This window comes from Watersipora subatra, chromosome 2 (genome assembly GCF_963576615.1).
Source record: "Watersipora subatra chromosome 2, tzWatSuba1.1, whole genome shotgun sequence".
NCBI lineage: Eukaryota > Metazoa > Bryozoa > Gymnolaemata > Cheilostomatida > Watersiporidae > Watersipora > Watersipora subatra.
Window position 1 is genome coordinate 40,700,580 of NC_088709.1, and position 23,954 is coordinate 40,724,533.

The 23,954-nt window shown below is 35.1% G+C and overlaps 1 protein-coding gene across 1 annotated transcript in view; it reads left to right on the top strand.

The window, feature by feature from the left end:
- The window catches only part of LOC137387866 (serine-rich adhesin for platelets-like), a 36,609-nt gene extending 14,156 nt beyond the window's left edge, over positions 1-22,453 (top strand). Inside the window, exons 2-10 of the mRNA XM_068074381.1 lie at positions 163-252; positions 5,069-5,473; positions 7,963-8,135; positions 11,385-11,625; positions 12,086-12,216; positions 16,393-16,576; positions 17,936-18,109; positions 19,337-19,473; positions 21,738-22,453. Of these exons, the coding sequence (XP_067930482.1) occupies positions 163-252; positions 5,069-5,473; positions 7,963-8,135; positions 11,385-11,625; positions 12,086-12,216; positions 16,393-16,576; positions 17,936-18,109; positions 19,337-19,473; positions 21,738-21,905 (1,703 nt within the window). The 3' untranslated portion in view covers positions 21,906-22,453. The remainder of the gene's footprint in view (positions 1-162; positions 253-5,068; positions 5,474-7,962; positions 8,136-11,384; positions 11,626-12,085; positions 12,217-16,392; positions 16,577-17,935; positions 18,110-19,336; positions 19,474-21,737) is intronic.
- The last annotated feature ends 1,501 nt before the right edge of the window (positions 22,454-23,954 follow it).

Consider the following 23,954-nt stretch of genomic DNA (forward strand, 5'->3'; position numbering starts at 1 on the left):
ATATTCTAGGCAAAGTTTAAACAAGATTTTGAAACCTGTAAAAGGTATGCACGACCTATGATCAATTATTTCTTCTTTTCTATGCCTCCTACATACTATTTCTAGAAAATTTGCTTTGAACTGATGTATATCACATTCAATTATTGACTTGGCTCATTTTAGTGAGATCAGGCGGCTCCACCTCTGCAACACCGTCCACTACAAATGGCAACGTTATGGCGACAGGCACTCTTGCACAAACAAGCTCTACTTGTGAGTCAATATATATTATATGTGTACTTACTTCAATTAACCACTCAGTAAATTAAGAAATAACACGCTTGCATCAGCACTTCGACCATCTATTGATAATGGTTAAGGAGTTGAGGAAAAAGTCTCTACTTTGGCTTTTTCTATTTGATAACTCTTTTATTAAATACCAGCTGAATGCCCGGCATTGTAGGCGTATTAAAAGACAGCTTATAAACAATGGCAGACAATATAGCTGCTAATGGCTAATTTGAGTAAGCTAGTATCTGTATTGTTAAACTTAATAAAAGCCATGAGAGCAAGCTTTAGTGACGTTGCGCTAAGATGTTGCGCAGAGTTCTATGCAGTATTTTAACTTACCTAGTGACTCACATTGTCCAGTGAATCTATTGCATCTCATATAGCCTATTGGGTTAGCGACTCGCCTTGTGAACGGGAAGTTCTGAGATAAAATCTTGTGCGAAGCGGTTTTTCATTGCTAGATTGTAACCAGTTATAGCTGGACAGATACCAAACATTATGATTTATACATGTAGACTAGCATGCTGGCAGTTTGTGAGAATCCCAAATCTGTGAGAGATCATCATGTGTAATAACTATGGGTATAATTATTGCTGAAATGAGGAGGGGAAGTGGTGAAGTGGCCAGTGTGTCGATGCCCAATCCGGGTATGAGAGTTCAGGGCTCGTGAACCCAATTTCATTTCCTAAAACTCTAAGGGTGGCTTCGGAGAGACAGATGGACGAACATGGCCATTATTATATTAAATAATAGTACCCAGAAATCTAGTGTGGAGTGAGAGATCAACAGGTGTGCCAACAAAGCACAGAGAATAAGTAGGTGCAAAATTACTCCATATAGAAGGTAAAGGTTGTTTAGATGGTTAGGTGGAAGGGAAGGTTAGTACAGGTGGTGGGAAGGTTGGTGCAGGTGGTGGCATGCTGGATTGTGAAGCTCGCTGTAGTGAGTTCGAATCCTCTTCGCTTGTTTGCTGGGCTATTTGCTAGTTCCTAGTAGGTCATCTAGTAGATGACATCTTTTTTTCAATTTACAACCGTGGCGTTGGACAAACCACAGATGGATAGACAGATATGGCTCTTATTATAGCAAAAATAGTTTCGAATTAGTAGAGTTGATGCTAAATATTATTTATTTAGTGTTGAAGACTTTGACTAAAACTTTGTTAAAATTTTGGCCACTAAAATGTAGTGTTCCCAATTTATCACTGATAGTTTAATCGTCTTATGTATATGCCATTATAATCTGAAAATTTTGTCAAGTGGCTAGCATACTGGTTTCAAAGTGGGGGGTATTTTTGGTTTCAAAATGGGTGATATTTTGGTTTTTAAGCGAGTGGTATAACAGTTTTCCAGAGTTTTGATTTGTCATACTTAATTGGTCTAAATTAAGCTATGAGTTGTTCAGTTTATTGTATGTGCGCAAGCCTTTTAGGCCTTTCTTTAGGCTGTTAAAGAGTTTTTTGTGTCAAATGTAGAACGTAACACTACGGCTATAGGCGAGTTCAATGGGCTGCCAGTAATTGATTTAAGAATAATTAACTTTTCTTTGGAATGGAGCAGTGATAGCTTAGCCTCATAATGAGCCTGACTGTCAAATAATTAATTGTGGTTCAATTTTTGAGAAATCCACTGATAGTGACAGAAATCTGACCCTCCCCAAACCAATTTATCAACCAAGATATGTTACCTGTGGTTGAAGTGCGCCTGCAGGAAATTAAAGTTAAAATAATTTTTGAATATTCAAACAACCTTTCATTAAAAACTGTGAAACAAAAATACACAAACCTAGATGTAAAAAAATTGTGTAGCATTTTTGATTTTGAGAAGTCAAACCTAGAACAACAAGTAAACCCATTATGACTTCTCCTGGAACCATGTATGCTTGTTTGCTGGGCTAGTTGCTAGTTTCTAGTAGGTCATCATGTGTTTGTCAGCATTCCAATCTTCCTTTCTGGTTGACTTTGATCTTCTGCTTGGCAGAAACAAGAGACATGTATATTGCATCATATATAATATATGTCTCTTGTATAAATATCCACAATTTCCTCTTGTTACGTTTTTATGCGGAACCAGGAAAGCAAAAAACTCATACAGTCCTAATTTCTCATTTCCTTGTAATCAAGTTTTCCCTCGGGGAAATTTGATTACATTGTAAATTTTAGGATGGCTTTAAACAACTCTCAAATAATGATGTCAAATTTCAAAGAATTTCAAAATAACTCTTTTTTGAGCATAAATTAAAAGGGGGTTCTAGTTATTTTGATAGCAAGATGGAGGTATAACAAACCTTTACCCACTAAATAAACATTTCAAGTTTTTGTCAGCAGTGACTCATATAGCTTTTAAATGATCAGTTGCTAAGAGGAGGGGGAAGGGAAGGAATACCTCAACCATTTAGCAGTTACAGCAATGACATCGGCATCAGACAGTTTCTGGATGCTACTAGCTTAGCTAATACGTGTAGATAGCTATGCTTAAACTAGGGTGGCCTTAACACACTCGAAAGACCACCCAGTGTGAGTGGCACAACCCAGCATAGCCACCAACATCACAAAGAAGTTGTTGAGGTTGCTAAAGAAAACCAAACAACATCTAAATAATGCTACAGATTTGTTTCTGGTTTGGTCCAGCTGTCAACAGATAGGTAAAAAAAACCAAACTGTGCTTAACACTATTTGTGCGGAGGAGTTGTCTCGCCGCTGTGTACGGAAATGAAAATATTCTACCCCAAGTATTTAACACTCTTTTTTTGCTTCTCAATCTATGTAAAGAGAAATGAAGAAATGTTTTGAAAGCTGACAACTCAAAACATTCGAAACACAGAGTTAATTTTGATGTCTACGTACAACCGCGAGTTTTACTATTTGAGAGGTGACAACTCCGAAAGCTTGTCATCTTTACCTGGCTGCGGTAAATACTAGTTTGCTCACCAGATAGAGGCTTTTTAAAGTAAAGGAGATGGATCAAGAGGGAGCAAATCTAAAGACTACCTCGATCAGCATTACCATCATTCTATCAATGTAAACTTCTATTGAATATCTGGTGAGCAATCCGGTGACTAAAACACCTCCTTCCCTTGTGTAACCCTAAAACATAGACCTATTAACTATACTTAATAGGTCTACACTGTACGTATAGTTGATAGGTCTATGCCCCAAAGTATCAATGAGTGACGTAAACCGCGACAATTTTCCATCGAAGCAGTTCCAAAATAATTTTTTTAACATTAGTTGCTATAATCTTTATTATAATACGAGCCATGTCTATCCACCCATTAAAGCAATGGCTGACAAATTTTAAAAAGATCACTTCATTCAGGATTCGAACTCAGGACTTTCAGCATTGAAGACTAAGACTAAACTAGTGTTGGGCCGGTATTTGGTTATCCGCTCTTACCGATACTGAGGGATTCTCGGTATCCGAGGAAACCAATCGTTTGTGGTGACAGCTAGTTATCCGCGGCCTGTTTGATATGATCGGTATTTATCCATAAAAGCCTATCGGTAAATGGTTATACGGATATCCGGATAGATTTTTAAAACGCTTCTTTGACGAACATGCTAATCTCAGCGCGCATTGGCGAACAAATTCAACGAAAATTTCCACGCTTACCGTATCTACTATTATATTACGTTACATTGATAATGCCACCAGTCTCGAAGGTTTGGGAGTTCTCCGAAGATGGGAGGATGTATAAAGACTCTAATGGGACTGGACTCTCATTGGACTGCGTATAATTATGTGATTACATTACCTGATTACAATATGTGATAGTAAGATTTCTGTAAACTGTTTCAGTATATTTAACAAACAGAGCCCCTTGCCATTATCTATCTGTTCTCTATTATACATAACGATTGTATCAATAACTATATTTTTTAATAGAATAAACATTAAAAACAGCTATCATGAAACTTATATTTCCATCTTTCTTTTCTTTTTCGGCTTGCTAAAACAAGGAGTCTCCTTGCCGTAACGATATACTGCTGACTAAAGAATGTTTTTTGCACAGGCTACTTTTTGCACAACGATAAAAGTTGTTCGAAACAGTTATGGTTTAAAGTTTAAACCATTTAAAGTTTAAACCCACACTGAAAACCATATACCGAACGACAGTACCGACAATACTGAACATTCTTAGTTGGCAAAGGATACCAAACATAGTAAATACCGAGGATACCAATACCGGGAAAACCGATAAAAAAGTGCAAGGATATCCGATCCGGCACTAAATTAGACACCGGCACAACACTAGACTAAACCACCCTGCTAAGAATGCTTGCGAATAACTGTATGTATAATTACTACACCTGCTGATCTCTCTCACAACACACTAGGCTACCGAGCTAGTAGTCTTCTGTACTATAATAAAAGCCGTGTACACTCTTCCGACGCCACGGAAAAAGATTGCACCATACATGTTTTGAACTCCCAACTTTGGGCTGTGTGGACGCATTCTAACACTTGCACCAGTCAACCATGATCTACTATTAAAAAATAATTGTGCACAAAGGAATTCGCTGCGCTTTATTGGCATTCCTAATGATCTCAGCAAATAGCTAATGGTTCTAACAGCTATCTGTTTCTAACTCAGCAAATGGAGCTCTTACAAACTGCAGCACTGAATATTTTTTGTGTATTATTTTTATCTTCAGTGTTGAAAAGGTGAAAGATGGCTGGAATAGCAAATTAAAAGTTTTTATTAGTTTCGGCATGGGAATCGTAATATTCAACTCCATGAGTTAGAAATTGTATTCGAGGTGACGGAATGGAATAGGTGACTATGTTTGTTTTTGCAGCTCTCAGCGTTACCGTGAGCTCAGTACAACCAGGTCAAAGCACATCTGAGGTGATCCCTTCTGTTACTGCTGCCTCATCACAACCTCAAGTCAGCGTTAGCACTACAGCCAATCAAGCAGCCAGTACAACGACTACCAAACCCGAAGCTACGACTACTACTATTACCACATCTACCACTGCTACTGCTAGTGCTAATACTGCTACCACAACTGAAGTTGTAACCTCAGCATCTTCCAATGAGACAGTGGGTACAAGTGAGGTCGTTTCTACTGCTGCTAGCACTAATGCAACTGATAATGCAACTGTACTAGCCACCACTACGCCTACTGCAAAAGATCATGTAACAACAACAGCTGAAACTACGTCTGCTGCAAAGTCTTTAGAAAAAGTGTGCGGTGTAAAAGGTGAGCACTCACACTGTAATAGATTTACTATTGTATAGGCACACTTAAAGTATTCAAAAATCATCAAAAGGTTTTTACAAAAAAATTTAATCTTAATTTTTTGTATGTAGTTATTGTTAAACAAAAGGCATTTAGCGTATGTCTAGTTTGCTTGTTAGGCCTTGTAAGAAAAGTAAGCAACTTCAAGAACATTCTAGAATCAGCTAACCTGCATGGTTGCCATGATGTGCTAAATGTGTTTCTAGTCACAAAGTGATGATAAAACAGCAGTATCTGGCAGCGTGTGTACGTGGACAGCGTGTGTAAGTGGACAGCGTGTGTAAGTGGGAGCACAGATAGTGGTACTTATCTGGCAGTATATGTAAGTTGCAGCATAAAATGAGACATATATATATATATATTTGCAGTATGAATAGGCAGCTGCATGAATTTTACATGAGTTAAAGGTGAGATAGGATGAAACTTTTTGTGGTACAAATAGACTTCTGCAATATTTTAATTCGTTGTTGATGGCCAAGAAGCACCGCACACAAGACAAGGGAAAATAATTCATATCACACAACATTTTTATTGAACCTACATTTCCATAGCTGAACTTAGCCAAGTATGCGTTCAGAACAAATTGGCCAATTTTTATGCAATATTTTCTTCCCATAACAAGCCTATTTCATACATCTGAAACCTTGTAAGGATATAGATGAATGTACGGGGGGGGGGGGGGGGGGCCCCAAAATGTAACGAGCCCATTAATGATATTTTCATTACTTTGTTACATAGTTTATAGTCTCGGCTAATGACTCTATAGACGCCCAGGCACTAAACGTGTGACTATTGTTGGTTGTTATCATTTTCAACTCTTAGCCAATTAGTCGGTAATGTAGATTTTATAGAGAGCATTTCATTCAATTATCATACCATTGGGTTAGACCTAAGGTGCACAGGCTAAACTTTGGCAATGATGCGAGACGTATCAATGCACCTCAAACATGATTTAGATAGCATCAATACCAGGTCTAGCTTGCTGGTGATTGTTCAGAGTGCTTCTGCATCGCTCACATCCTATTGGCTAATGCTACTGGCCCACATCTCATTGGCTAACTATGCATAATGAAATGTTACCGGAAACATTTAGACCGCCATTCCTATAATTTTATTTTACTGTTGATGAAAAAGAAAAAAATTTCTTAAGAATATTCTTGAACCTGCAGCATTTTTGACCAAATGGCAGAGAGCGCATGCATTAAACAATAGTGCATATAGCGAATGATGACATAAACATCATCTTTCAAAACTGCCTCAAACACTAACTAAGAGAGCAGCTATGAGTTGATCTAGTAGTCTAAATCGCTTGACCTGCAATCAACTGGTTGGAGTTCAACTCCAGAAAACTGGTGGTGGGCACTGGTGGTGGGCACTGGTGGTGGGCACTGGTGGTGGGCACTGGTGGTGGGCACTGGTGGTGGGCACTGGTGGTGGGCACTGGTGGTGGGCACTGGTGGTGGGCACTGGTGGTGGGCACTGGTGGTGGGCACTGGTTGCGACAGGATTGACATGCAACTTTAAATCGCTCCCTACAACTGAGCATATTTTTCAGGCGTGTCCAGACAAAACCACAAATGCAATAACGCACTTGAAACGCCACAACCTCTGCTTGTAGTAAGCTAAGCAAAAATGATACTTGGTTTTTGATGATTTACTCACTCATACTTATTCACTAAGGGTACACTCACCTGCTTTGAATGTGTACGATGAAGGGTAAAACATTCTACGCCCAGATCATCTTTCAATCAGTAAAGTAATCACAGAGTTAACCACATAGACAGCTTTGATATCTACATAGAGATGACAACTCCAAATTCATGGGTACATAGAACTTAATGAATGCTTATTGCGTGCCACATTGAAAGAATTATCTGTTATTCAACAGATATCCATCACTAAGCAACAAATATCTATTACCTTGAGAAAGGTATCTGTCACTAAGAGACAGACATTTTTCACGCATCGACAGATGTCTGTCACAGAATGACAGATATTTGTTTCTGAGTGGCAGATATTTGTCACTCAGAAACATATATCTGTCACTAAGCAACATATGTTTTAGATGTTTTAGCGCCTTTGGAGTACACTAGGAAGTCCAAAAGCACTTAACATAATGATTCTTGTTGACCAACAGTGCCAAATACAACAACTTGAGAGTGGTGACAAAAAAAAAACAGCAGTGATGACATGACAAAACAGTCCAGACATTGATGATACGAAACTGTCAGCTACGCAATTAAATTTTATAAAGTACATGGTTCATGACTTTGTAGCAGGTAGCCTAAAGCTACCTGCTAGCCTAAAGCTAGGTATCTACTTTGTGTTAGTTTTTAGTTTTCCTAAATGCCCATTGTATTTGTTGGCTAGTTGGAGTTGAACAGAAAACTTGAGCTCTAAGCAGATTGATCAAGAGAATATCAGATAGTAGATACTTGTGTTGTTTGTAGTTGAAAACATTGAAGAATCATCTGCCTGTCATCCAACCAATCACAGATCTCTGGAGCTTAGCAATAACAAGTGCCATGCTGACGAGCTGACAGCTCATGAGTGGATCCGCTTCACCGACAGCGAAGAAAGCTGCAAAAATATACCGATGTTCTCAGATTCAACTTGTTTTAAGGTAAAAACTGATTAAAATGTGCTTTTAGGTTTCTTCTTATACATCTATGACTTTGTCTACTGTTGTGTTTTGTAAGGGTGATGGCAGGAAACACTTTTTCTTTAGCGTCTTGAACCGAAGCGATCATATACGTATGATCACTGGAGACTTCATGTGCTGAAAATCTACCTAAGAGTAAGACAGCCTGCTTTTTGCTATATTTATTTATCTATCTTTCGTTTTTTCGTCACATCATTTTATCGTTGTCTGCCATCTTTATGGACAACTTTTATCGTTACAAACACGAAGCTTCTGCAATTAATTGTTGCAACAATGCTTTTGTTTTCAAATCTTTTATTTTAGTATAAAAAAAACACCAAAAAATACTATAAATCAAGAGAATGACGATCGCTTTCTACAAAGATGGCAGATTTTTCATAGACGAGCGCTTGTGCAAACAGGGTGATGACATAAAAAAACTATGGATTGCCTAATCTGTATATATAAACCTCAGTGTTTGTCGCTTGTCTATCGTTTGTACAATTCTAACAATAAAATTTTCAAAATTAAAATTCTACTTTGCATTGGGTTTCAACTCGAAATCTCCGGGTTTGCAGGCAGGCGTTCTGATCACTAGACTACATGTCCCAGTTGCCACATCAAAGAATAATGACGCACATACTTATTACACCTGCCAATCTTTAACGCCGAGTAGTTAAAGCAGGGGTGCCCAACCAGTCGATCGCGATCTACCAGTCGATCTTCAAGTGCTTGGCAGTCGATCGCGGGATGATTTTAGGATAACATATAATTACAACATAAAATAATAATTATTCACTAACTAGCAGCAACTACTATTGCTGCACAGCACTTTACTAAACTACTGCACTAAAAAAGTAGTTTTAATAATAACATTATTTACCTATTATCGTTGTTTATGTATAGTCGTGTTTGATTGTGTATTTCAAGACCAACAAAAATACACGTGAACGCCATTCATAAGTTCCCAGCACAGGACCGCAGAAAAAGCCGATAGGTACGCACTCGATACAAAACCGTGTATAGTTCTTCATGCACCCAAAATAACTTTTGTTAAAATGTTATGCAGCTTTCTGCTAGCAGTCGATCTCGTTTTTTCTTTTTGAATAAAAACATAAACCCATTCTCACTAAGGTAGAGAATGAATGTTTTTCCTTTAAAATTATGTTACTTACTGGATCACTGCATTATATAAGCATATATGTGGAACTTAATAAAGGTGATAGGCTCACCACTACAGGCTCAAGTTTGTTTTTAATTTTTTGTTTCGGGGCTTCGCTAGACTAGTCGATCTTTGAAGGCAGGCAAATATAAAAGTAGATCACATGTCTAAAAAGGTTGAGCACCGCTGAGTTAAAGTAATCGCGCTTTAGCTAGCCCGCTTAAAGAGCATGACGCAACCTTTTTTCCACCTCTGGTTTAATTAAGTTATATTGACGGCTCTTATTATAGTAAAGCTACCTAGCTTATGTTACTCAAATTCATTGAGTAAAAAAACTCAGCCAGTTAAAAATTCATTCTCTGTGCAAAAACTTGGTATATTACCAGTGCAATGCTGGGTATTCATCTAGTATAAAATATAAAGAGTACATAGCTGTTAGTAATTCACTACACATTTATTTCAAATGCATATACAGTAGATATGATTTCATCAGCTGATCACTTTAGAACCAGCTACTTTCAAGATTCAAGATAGCTATCAGGAAGTCTGGGTAGCCATCATTAGTAGCCATCTTGAATTTCATCATTTTCAAGTTACCACTTGATGAAAGCAAATCTATATTCATGTGAAATGAATCTGTCATAAATTGACTAACAAAGAACATTTAGCTGTTATTGCTACAAATCGCTACAAGGTGATAACTTAATGAGAGCAGATCTATATCTGTTTGAAACAAAGTCGTAGTGAGTTAACAGCTAAGTGCTCTTAATATTATATATTATAGGAAATATCTAAAATAGATAAATGTATGAATTTCTGTGGTAGGAAAGAAAGCAAACATGTAGAGTTTGAATCTAACAATTGGTGTACAGTAAACACAAGTTGGGTTAAGAAAATAAAGAGGGATAGGAACCATAATAGAGCCTTGAAATAGTCAAAAAGTTGTATTTCAAAATGAAAACAATATTTAACAAAAATAGTTGAGCTAGGTAGCTTGCTAGCTAGGTAGCTAGCAAGCTTTGCTAGGTAGCTAGGTCCTTTCCATGCTCGTAGCTGTCAATCTTTCCTGAAACATTAATTCAATTAAACAAGCTTTTTCTAAAACTACCGTAAAACCTCTATTTGAGCTTCATGGAGCTATATTTTTTAACTCTCGTACCATAGTGTCGTTCTATTGAAGGTGGCATTCAAATAGGGAGTGGCACTTTATTTTTTGACTAGCTGGTCAGAATTTGGGAAAATAAATTTAACCCTTTTATGAGTGAAGTGATGCTAATGTTGCCTAAATTTGTACACTTTCTAGGCAGAGCTATGTTAATGTCTTTGGCTACATAGTATAGCATTGCTAAACAGTTTTTTATAGGTATACGTCAGAGTACCAGACTGAGTTAAATAAAGAACTACTCTGAGTAAAACATTAGACTATTACAACTATTACCTATTTCGATGGTGTGGTTTTCAAAGTTTTGAGGAAAAAGCTGAAAGCTTTAGAGTTGTAAAACAGATTTCAATATGCTGTAACAATTATAGCTTTTATTATGTTTTATACTGTTCCTGAGGAGTATTCTCATCATTCTTCTAAACACTTTAAAGTTTCCAGATCAAGCTGTAAACCACATTTTGGGGGAATCAGAAGTCATTGGGTTAAATTTCGACTTTAGTGACATCAAATCTGTATGTAGTTCGGATGATTGTGACGATCGGTCTTCTCAGGTAGACCGTCACTAAAATAACGGCAGCTCCGACAACAACAACAACAAAAAAGAAAGAATTAATTGTTGTGATGTAATTTAGTCATTATTAGTACCATTTTGTAGACACTTTTCTACTGATCACTTGCTATTATGGGTTTGTAAAGATCAAACATAATGAATGTCAAAGTGGCAATCTATTAGAGGTAGCATTGAAATACACGTTTTACAGTATACTAAATCATGACCGAGAGTATGGAGCAACCAGCTCAAGTTGAGAAAAAACCAGGCACATTCATGGTATTTATTATAACTATCGAAAACATTAAAAAAGTTTGCGTCTTTTTTTCTAGCATATATTATTTTCTGCTTCTTTAGCCTGGAGAATGTGGAAGCCAGTATCCATACTACCTGAGTGGATGCGACTTGCCTGAGGCTAACCAAAGTGTCAGCGCTGACCTTTGCACTACAGTCAGCAGCAAGACCGGAAGTGCTTACTGCTGTGAGGAGTCTATTGATGTTGAAATTATGAACTGTAATGATGGCTTCCAAATTTATCGGCTGTCAGAGTCTATGTCGCGAAACGAATGTGGGAAGGTGTGCCTCTCGGAAAATTCAGGTAAAAATGCAGGGCTGGTACAAGTTATGTATCAACTACTTACATCATTTTATCAGTAAAAGGCATTCAAATGGTTTCGCTATAACTCGGTGATTCAAACTCACAGTCTTGGTTTACGCTATAAAATAACATAATATGATGTAATACAAGATAACATGATATAATTTAATATAATGTTATATGATATAAAATAATAAAATACAATACGAAACAATATAAAATTATATACTACAATTTAATTTAATATAATGTTATACAATATAAAATAATATAACTTTTAATACAACTTACTATAATATATTGTAATTTTATTTAGTAGAATTTAATATGTTGTAATATAATATATTATTATGTGATGCACCATCTTACAATATATAAAGAGATATCAAGCTTTTATTGAATAAGATTGAATGGTCTCAATATGTATGTTTATCAACTGATGGGTTTCTATTTATTTTAGATCCACCCAAGTTCTCCTTCATTGTCGAGGATGGAGATCCTTTACCAGAGACATTTGATGAGTTGGATGACAGCGCAGCAGAAAATTTAGTAGCAGTGGTATTAGTAATAACAAATATAACTCAATTTAAGGTGAGTGACACTCGACTGGTAGAAAGTAATATTTACACTAGCATGTTGGCCGCTCCATGAGGCTGGAGAGTGTGTGGTGGAGTGGTACAGATGGTAACATGCTTGCCTGACAATAAGAGTACCTAGGTCTGATCCCTATGCGGTGCACTTTTTTATTAATGCCCTTAGCATGGCTTGAAAACAAAGTAAAAGGATGAATGAATACAGTTCTTATTATAGTAAAATTATATTGAAGGTTAGTTTATATGATTTCTAGTATAAGTAGTCTGAGGTAAATATTATCGGATGTGGTATGATTGGTCTAACGATGAAATCAACCAATTTGTCCAAAGACAGTTAGTCTAAACCGATTCGTTCAATATACTATTTGGTCTAATTATGATTACTCTAGATTTGATGTAAAGACTAGGATAAAAATACAAAAACTCAAATCAGAGACTTGTATTTGGTAAACATACATTGAAATAACGGAAATTTTATTTGATTAAATGTAATTTCATGTACAAAAAACCTTAAAGTACAATAAAATAATTCAAATTTTGTTTTTGTAATTTGGAAATTAGCTCAAAAATTTCAACATGTGCAAAGCCTACTAGTAGCTCTACTAGTACGAATTGAACATACAAAACCCAAATATTAAGTTTTGAACAAGCATAGTAGTCGTGTGTGTGAGCCAGCAATCATATATCGCGTATGAGGTCTGCTAGCTTACCGCAAGCAGAGGTTGTGCCTGTTTTTAAAAATATTATTGTACAAACAATGGCTCTGTGATCTTAGCTGGACATGTCTGAGTCCAGTGACAAAGAAACCTCAGCTACTGCACAGATGTTCAGTTTCAAGCTCAGCCCTGGCTGCTTGTTTTATTCCTGTGCAATGCATTTTTTTCTCAACATCTAACCATGGCTTTGGACAAACGGATTGACGTACACGACTCTTATTATAGTAAATATTAGTATAGATTCAGTATAGTACATGCATATAGTATAGATTCAATATAGTACATGCATATAGTATAAATAGATTTCATATTTTACTTAACTCAGTTTTTATTTAACGCAATTGATGGTCGGTCAATTTTTATAATGGTAGCACTATTATGTTGTTATAACTGTTATAATTGGTAGCATTGTTATGTTGTTATAACTGTTATAATGGTAGCACTGTTATGTTGTTATAACTGTTATAATTGGTAGCATTGTTATATTGTTATAACTGTTATAATGGTAGCACTGTTATGTTGTTATAACTGTTATAATTGGTAGCACTGTTATGTTGTTATAACTGTTATAATGGTAGCACTGTTATGTTGTTATAACTGTTATAATTGGTAGCACTGTTATGTTGTTATAACTGTTATAATTGGTAGCATTGTTATGTTGTTATAACTGTTATAATTGGTAGCACTGCTATGTTGTTATAACTGTTATAATTGGTAGCATTGTTATGTTGTTATAACTGTTATAATGGTAGCACTATTATGTTGTTATAACTGTTATAATTGGTAGCATTGTTATGTTGTTATAACTGTTATAATGGTAGCACTGTTATGTTGTTATAACTGTTATAATTGGTAGCATTGTTATATTGTTATAACTGTTATAATGGTAGCACTGTTATGTTGTTATAACTGTTATAATTGGTAGCACTGTTATGTTGTTATAACTGTTATAATGGTAGCACTGTTATGTTGTTATAACTGTTATAATTGGTAGCACTGTTATGTTGTTATAACTGTTATAATTGGTAGCATTGTTATGTTGTTATAACTGTTATAATTGGTAGCACTGTTATGTTGTTATAACTGTTATAATTGGTAGCATTGTTATGTTGTTATAACTGTTATAATTGGTAGCATTGTTATATTGTTATAACTGTTATAATGGTAGCACTGTTATGTTGTTATAACTGTTATAATTGGTAGCACTGTTATGTTGTTATAACTGTTATAATGGTAGCACTGTTATGTTGTTATAACTGTTATAATTGGTAGCATTGTTATGTTGTTATAACTGTTATAATTGGTAGCACTGTTATGTTGTTATAACTGTTATAATGGTAGCACTGTTATGTTGTTATAACTGTTATAATTGGTAGCACTGTTATGTTGTTATAACTGTTATAATTGGTAGCATTGTTATGTTGTTATAACTGTTATAATTGGTAGCACTGCTATGTTGTTATAACTGTTATAATTGGTAGCATTGTTATGTTGTTATAACTGTTATAATGGTAGCACTATTATGTTGTTATAACTGTTATAATTGGTAGCATTGTTATGTTGTTATAACTGTTATAATGGTAGCACTGTTATGTTGTTATAACTGTTATAATTGGTAGCATTGTTATGTTGTTATAACTGTTATAATTGTAGCACTGCTATGTTGTTATAACTGTTATAATTGGTAGCATTGTTATGTTGTTATAACTGTTATAATGGTAGCACTATTATGTTGTTATAACTGTTATAATTGGTAGCATTGTTATGTTGTTATAACTGTTATAATGGTAGCACTGTTATGTTGTTATAACTGTTATAATTGGTAGCACTGTTATGTTGTTATAACTGTTATAATTGGTAGCATTGTTATGTTGTTATAACTGTTATAATTGGTAGCACTGTTATGTTGTTATAACTGTTATAATTGGTAGCATTGTTATGTTGTTATAACTGTTATAATGGTAGCACTATTATGTTGTTATAACTGTTATATATGGTAGCATTGTTATGTTGTTATAACTGTTATAATGGTAGCACTGTTATGTTGTTATAACTGTTATAATTGGTAGCATTGTTATATTGTTATAACTGTTATAATGGTAGCACTGTTATGTTGTTATAACTGTTATAATTGGTAGCACTGTTATGTTGTTATAACTGTTATAATGGTAGCACTGTTATGTTGTTATAACTGTTATAATTGGTAGCATTGTTATGTTGTTATAACTGTTATAATGGTAGCACAGTTATGTTGTTATAACTGTTATAATTGGTAGCATTGTTATGTTGTTATAACTGTTATAATGGTAGCACTGTTATGTTGTTATAACTGTTATAATTGGTAGCATTGTTATGTTGTTATAACTGTTATAATGGTAGCACTGTTATGTTGTTATAACTGTTATAATTGGTAGCACTGTTATGTTGTTATAACTGTTATAATTGGTAGCACTGTTATGTTGTTCATATGCAAACACACTGAGCAATCTTGGATCATTCTATTACATATAGAATTACAGGGAAACCTCTACTTGTGAGAGATTCTACATGTACATACACAACTTCCAAGTTATGAAACGACTTTTGGTAGAAATATTGCTTCAACTTACGAAGTATATTTTTAGATATGAAAGGCTGATAGAGCCGTTCGTATTTTGGTTGTTTTATTTTTATGCATGTTTGACCCGCTTGATTTCCGTGGGTGTCCAACTTACAATTCGTCTCACTTAATTTCCTTTATTAGCAAATGCCCCTGAACAATGGTGGTTTTTGTTCACTGCATAATTTGGAGTTATCATTTACCACTCGCAAAGTCAGACAACTTTTATTTCTTGCAGTTCATGTTTGATGTTTTTTGTATGACAGTTTTTTTCAGTTCGTGCTGATGAAAAAACTTTTCTACTTGAGTTCTTAAAAACAATTATTGTGAAAAACAGAACCAAGACAACAATACAACACGTACCTTTTCTGAGTGCCATCCTCCTTCTCTGAGCATAGTCTAGATGGCCAATGACAAAAGCAAACAAACAAAGATTCTTATTTTTTATTCATTTTGTCTTTCCATATGTACTTATCCGTTTATTCTATAGCAATTTATTTTTAATGTGTATTTGTTAGCGGTTTTACCTATTAAATGTACATCTATCTATAGTTTATACAAAAATTATGCTTGAGTTTTGTGGAGCCTTAAAACAAATTAAGGCACCTACATAGTAAAATGGGTTTTTACTTGGAAAGTTTTTTTTATTACAAAACAGCTTACAGAACGAGTTAATTTCATAAGTAGAGCTTCCACCATACTCTGAAGCTGTTTTTTTTTCTGGGTAGCATAGATTTTTGAGTGTCATATCCTTTAAATTTTCAATATCTTACCTTTAGGTGCAAACATCTTTGTTGAAGACATGAAAGCTGTATATTGCATGTAGGTGCATTACTATCATGTATCATGTACATCTTAGAATGAATGGGTAGATGCAACAGAAGGTCTACAAGACAAAGTTAAAGAACAAGTAGAAACTGTATTGAACAATCGTCAGAAGAGATCAAGTGGAGCCGCAGAGGTACAAGTGGAGGTGTTGGACGGATATCCTGAAATCAACATAGAAAAAAATGAAGCACTATACGTTCTCTCTGTACGCGACGGTATGTGATATTGCTGAATAATTGATAGGGAGTCTGCATTTAAGGTTTTAAGGCTACTTATGCGGGAATAAGTGACAGTAAGTAAACCATATTTTCAAAAGGTAAATCAATGCAAGCCGGTAGCAGTCATTGGTAACATTAAGCAGAATTCATAAAGTTTACGGATTCTGAATTGTTAAATCAAAGAGTTTAGTTTATAAATATGCTAAAGTATATTTAAGTTTAACCAGAGTTGAATTATTTGTGTTTACCTATACAGAACGTTGATTGGGTTTACCTATACAGAACGTTGATTGGGTTTACCTATACAGAACGTTGATTGGGTTTACCTATACAGAACGTTGATTGGGTTTACCTATACAGAACGTTGATTGGGTTTACCTATACAGAACGTTGATTGGGTTTACCTATACAGAACGTTGATTGGGTTTACCTATACAGAACGTTGATTGGGTTTACCTATACAGAACGTTGATTGGGTTTACCTATACAGAACGTTGATTGGGTTTACCTATACAGAACGTTGATTGGGTTTACCTATACAGAACGTTGATTGGGTTTACCTATACAGAACGTTGATTGGGTTTACCTATACAGAACGTTGATTGGGTTTACCTATACAGAACGTTGATTGGGTTTACCTATACAGAACCTGTGACATATGTCAGAGGACAGTGAGGTGTTCATAGTCTTTGACACAAGTCGGTAGTACTTGAGGTGTACATAGCCTGTGGCGTATGGCAGTGGTTAGTGAGGTGTACAGAGCCTGCTACACATGTTAGTTGTAAGTGAGGTGTACATAACCTGTGACACATGTGAGTGGTTGGATGTTTGGGAAAAGGGTTGCATCATATAGGATTTCAACTCGCAACCATCAGCTTCATAGACAGACACACTAACCGCTGCACCAGTCATTTACCATCAAGTCAAAACACTAGAATAATTGTGCATACACTTATTCTCTGTGCTCTAGTAATACACCTGACAATCTCTCACAGCACACCAGACTACCAAGGTACTGGTGTATATCATGAGACCCGCCCAACCAAGAAGAGCTATAGGTAACATGATGCAATGGTGTCACATGTGAATGTTTCAATATAAACCAGCTGTTCTACCACAGATGTTAGCAGTTAGGTTGGCTGTTATAATATATAATTGTTTATTAGAATTATAAGCAGTAAATAGGAGATGATGCTATCCTAATCACTAGTATCGCAGGTATTCATATATAAATGTCTACTTGTTTTGATGCGGCACGTTTACGAGGTTCACTGGAATGCTGTCATAAATGCAAGGGATGACAATGCATTTTATTTTATCATATAATAGTAGCCGACAGCTGATATATATTTGTAGGTGATGGTAATGTGATACCCAAAGCAAGTGTCGAGGCAGCCATTGCTTCATTAGAAAACGCTGATCCCGGAGATCAAACAGGTTCAGTGATTGGAAAAGTTCAAGCATTACCTAAAAAACTGAGACGAGGGCAGCCAACTAAACCAACAGCAAAACCAGTCATAGATGAAAAAGGTTAAAACTATTGTTATATGTTGAATACAGTCATCGCTGCTAGACACCTAGTTGCTTATTCAATTTGCGTGTTTTCCTATTGGCTTTGCTAATTTGCTAATGCTAGTTAGCAATGCTAGTAAGCAATGTTAGTTAGCAATGCAAGTGAGCAATGCTAGTTGACAATGCTAGTAGCAATGCTAGTTGACAATGCTTGTTGACAATGCTAGTTGGCAATACTAGTTGGCAATGCTAGTTGGCAATGCTAGTTGACAATGCTAGTTAGCAATGCTAATTGGCAATGCTAGTTGGCAATGCTAGTTGACAATGCTAGTTAGCAATGCTAGTTGACAATGCTAGTTGGCAATGCTAGTTGGCAATGCTAGTTGGCAATGGTAGTTGGCAATGCTAATTGGCAATGCTAGTTAGCTTTGCTTGTTGGCAATGCTAGTTGGCAATGCTAGTTGACAATGCTAGTTAGCAATGTTAGTTAGCAATGCTAATTAGCAACTAAACGAACATTAGCAACGCTAATTAGCAATGCAAGTTAGTAAAGTTGGTTAGCTATGCTATTTTGTTGTGCTAGCTAGCAATACTGATTATCAGCGCTAAGTAACAAATTGCAATATTGAGTAAAGTTTTCAAACCGATGTTTTATTTCGATTAAAAATTAAATTATGCGGTGTAAATAACTAACATTGTGTGAGCCATAGAGAACTATCATCAGGTCACAATGTAATATTTAGTTCATTTCTGGTAGGTATACTACAAAATTGCCAAAGTAAATAAGATTAAAAACAAATTTGTACTGAAAGTATATGAAAAGAAAATGAGAAAAATGTAGTGATGAATATTGAAGATTGCTTATTGCTATTTTTTATTTAATAAAATAGTCTTTTCAACAAGTTCAAAGTTGATTCCCAACTGTTTTTTATAATCTTGCAACTGCCTTCTACAGTATACTAAGCAATTTGTGCAAGCATCTTCACCAGCTCCTATAGGCACTTGCTAGTATCTCTAGGCAGCTGCAGGCACCTACAAGCACCTATAGGCACTTGCAAACACCTATAGGTCTCTGTAAACACCGACATAAACCTGAAAACACTTACAGGCACCTGCAAGCATTTACAGGCACCTGCAAGCATCTACAGGCACCTGCAAGCGTCTACAGGCACTTGCAAGCAGCTCCAGTCATCTACATACAAGCACCTGCAGACACTTGTCTTCTAATGATTGCAAATGTTTTAGGTAGTACACTCTGGATCGCCATAATTATAATCGTTGGAGTGACAGCCTTTATCGTAGCCTTAACCTTTGTCCTTGTGTGGTGCTACAGCTACTCCAGAAAGGGCAAATTCATTGCCATGAACTCTTCACAACATAATGTAAGGATCTTGAGCTAAATAACGCTAAAGTATTATTATCAAGAATTTACAAATATTATTACCATAAATTCTGAGTACAAGTTGACATGGCGTATAAGTCCAAAGTCTACAGCTTGATTTACAAATCTTGGTTTTCATATGTACCTGCCATATAAGTCGACCCAGTTTTCTGGTTCAAACTGTTTGATCGCTAATAGTTTAGTCGGCATCAGAGGCGGGCGATACATAGTTGAGGAAATGGCATTCAAAAACTCCATCAGCAAAAACACCAAAGTTCTTAATGCCGTCAGGACACGATAATTAGTTTAATTTATTAATTAATTAAAAAGCAAACGGGAGACGACAGTTTTAGTGAAGAACACAAGGCAGTAAAAACAATACTTCATCATCGGATTGGCCCGCCTTGCCAATAAAACGAAACTACGACCTTTGATAATATGTACATTTTTACCAAAAAAGCCATGCCGCAAGACAAATTTTTGTCAGAAATCGTTATTCATGTACAAGAAAAAGAATGGATAGACAATAGTAGATGTATTAAGCGGATTACCGAAGTATTAGTTTGTGATAGCTACTACAAAAAAGCATTACATTAGAAAAAACACGATATTTCAGAAAAGAATCCGTGCAATGGCAGTTTAAATGGTGATGAATGGGACTTGGCGTTTGGTCCATCTCATGTGGAGTGGGATTAGTAGTATTTTACTATTTTATAAATAAATTCCTATTCATGTATTTCATATCATGTAGTTTTGATTTGCGATGGTCTTTTGAAGTAGAGATTTACTAGAATTCGTGTGATGGAAAATATCACTGCCATATAAGTCAAGGATGGATTTTTAAGCTTGAATTCTGGTGTCAAATTTTCGTCGTATATGCCAGAGTTTACATTCAATGTATATTTATGTTTTACTTTGGCTAGACTTAACATTTATTTCTTCTTTCTCATGTTGCCATAAGAAAACAAGCAAGTTGTGCAGTATTTGTTTTGCCAAGCTGTTTGTAGATATACGTGTAGGTAGGTACAATCTTAAAAATTTTTTAAAAGTTTACCAATTTTGTCAAGTAACACTATTTTTAAAATTAGGTGTGCATCTATTATGATCGAAAAGCGTTTCACTTGTTGAATTTTCATGTAATAATAATAATATTTGAAGTATTAAGTATATAAAATTATGTTTATAAAATTTTGTGTCTATAACAAGTTTTATAAAAATGAATAATCTTAAAGGTTGACTTGCAACAAAATTCACATTACAGGTATTTGGTATCATAAGATTCACCATGTCTTACTCTGTTGTGTTGCAGGTGACAAATATGTGGAAATGTGATTACAAGCTCTTGAAAGCTCAAAAACGAAAAGCCGCCGTAGATTGGAATCTCTTTATTTCGATGACGTAGTCATTACAGTTTGGTGATGTCTTGTTTAGTGATGTTCTCACGTGAATTGAAAGGCCAATAAAAAGCTCAATTTAAAACTAATTGTAGCACTAGTTTATGACAAACACTTTGGGTTGTACCGAAGACCCCGTATCAAATATGGATGCTCGCTACTTTACAGTTTTGTTTCGGCTTGGTCTAATCGTCTAGTCGTAATCTGATCATGTGACCCAATACTTTGCGAATAATTTCTGCAGCATTTTTCGATTATCACAGGTAATCAACAGGCTCATCATGTTTATCAGACAATGATATGTACTCCTTTGAGCTAAGGCTAAATAATTAAACGAATTTATACGGTAGGTTATAAGATATCAGTGCTGAAAACGACAGCATTACAATGATGATAAAATAGACGCTTAAGAACAATAGACATGGCTTTATTGAATGCGTGAAGTATATTTGTGAAAATATTTTGACGAATAAGGTTGCAAGAAAGTGTAAACAGAAACCATTTCTCACAACTACACCACGTTTAAGCCGTTTTGGAACGGGAATCCAAACTACGGCGGTCTTGTGTGGCTGCGATTTTCTGTTCATTTTTGAGCTTTTAAGAGCTTGTAATCACATTTCCACATATTTGGCACCTACAACACAACTGAGTAAGACATGGTGAATCTTTTTATATCAAATAACTGCAATGTGAATTTTGTTGCAAGTCAACCTTTAACAATCCTTCAAGTCATGTGATTAAACATTATTAAGACTGCAGAGACAAACAGACTGCTTGAAAACAAACAAACATTTCACCATCAAGTGTGATTTACATTCTTTGAGACATCATCATAGGTTGAACCAGTTTCTAAATATTGTGTTTTTTATAGAATGGACTGGTGGGAGACGATGAACTTAACAGCTCTTACAAAGTTACAGGGCACATAAATGTTGCGATGGAAGATGACGACGTCGACAAAAATCAGAACTCTAATGATCGGCCACTAAAAAAAAGCAACAATATGGAACTGGAGCGTGTAGACGACAACTCCGTTTGAGGGAATTCCCCATGACCATAAGCGTTAAACATTAGGCAGACAAATGATTATGGTTAAAGTTCTGGGAACAATGAGGGAAGATGACAGGGTGTACCACCTCAGCTCAGATAATAGGATTGTCTTTTGGACATGCCACGCTTATATTATTAACTGCTCTATGTTATATTATAATCATAATATATTATTGTCATGTAGTATATTATTGTCAAATAATATATTATAGTCATATAATGTATTATGTGATTATAATGTATCTGTATCCATTATGTATAATATTAAAGTGATTTGACATGCTACAATCATATAATACATTATAGCCATATGGTATCTGCTTCCAAAAACTATTAGATTTTCATACTAACATTTTCATTAACAGAAATTTATTTAATTAGTACAAAATTTACTAAATTATAATAGACAGAAGTCCTGTGTCTCCCATATATTCATATGAATATGCTTTGGCTTTTGACCATATTTACTTACCTGTAAGTCTTTTGAACGAAACCTCTGCAACTCTCTTTTTAATTCAATAAAAGTTTTAAAAGATTCCTTTTTAGTATTTAAACTGCAATTTAGCCAAATGAAGCTCTTTCTTTTCCCTTGAGCAATTTCCTTTGTGTTAGCCTCCGCAAAAACAAACGGTGGTGTCAGCAAATTGGCAGAAGGAGCAATTTGAGATTGACTTCATTTCCATCCCCCAATGACAATCAAGCATCAACCTGCTTCTCACAGGCACTTTATACCCATAGAGGATGAAAACTTTCCTTCTTGAATATAATTGACTCTCATGTATCCCAATTAGTGCCTGAGATGAATGATTTAGTTAATTTATTGCGGTCTGGTTATTATAAAACTTAAGATATATTTTCATCGTATTACCATTAAAAAGTAAAAATTCTATGAAGCATTTGAAGACCACCACGAAAAAACCAGTCTCATGTTTTAAGCTTTTTGGAGTTATCGCTACTTACATATAATCTTGGCATTGTAGAATTGTATAGTCTATATATAAAAACCTCAAAGTTTGTTGTCAGTCATCGTCCTGTCCGGCTATAGCTATTGAAACTTTGGAATCTCTAAAACCTCACACCGTGCTGGATATGAACTCACGAAGATTGCAATCACAGGTTTAATCCAATTGTCTAACCATGAGTCTACGCAGGTTGTTACGATTGTAACCCTTACTATATACTGTTTACACCTTAATCCCGATTTCACACCATAAATAACATATTAATTGAAACTCTATGATCTCTACTAACTCTATCAAACGCGATGCTTTGTCCTTGCCGTACTAGGGCTAATTTGTTTTCTGCAAAATGATATCAACAATAATTTATCTCGAAATTAAATTTTAGCGATTGTATCTCAGTTCAAGCGTCATCCGTTATAAGAGAAATGGGTTCGCAAACAGATGAGTGATAAAATTTTGATTAAAAGTTTGCTAAAATGCATACTAAAACTTCCTTCAAGTATATTTTTAGTAAGCTAAATTCATATGAATTAAATTCAGCGTTTATGTTACACGTCTGTCTCAGAGGTAAGAACTCTGCACGTAGTACATTGTAATGTTACATTTTCTTGCAGATCATAACCACAAACTGCATTAAAGTTATTGTAGGTGACTATAGTTACTAAGGTTAGCATATTGTTTTGTTACTATTATTTAATGATAATGATTTTGATGATTTTTACCACGCAGTGATTGCATTAGATAATTACTATGGGTTTTTATACCACTTTATACGCCTATACTCTATACGATATTTTTGCCTCATGATACCAACATTGAAACGACCCAAAATCATATAATCGAATACCAAATAATTTTTTCATTTTAATCGTAGCAAAAAAAAACTATATTTAGCCATTAATTGCTAACAATTTCATATTTGCATTTAAACACATTTACAGTTTTATTTTTCCTCCTAATTTATTTCAAGAAAACACTTATTTCATGATATTAAATGTAAAAGTTAGAATGGTGAATTTTGTATATAATAAAAAAAAGTTTTCTGCCAAATGCTTTTTTATTACCCGGGCATTCAT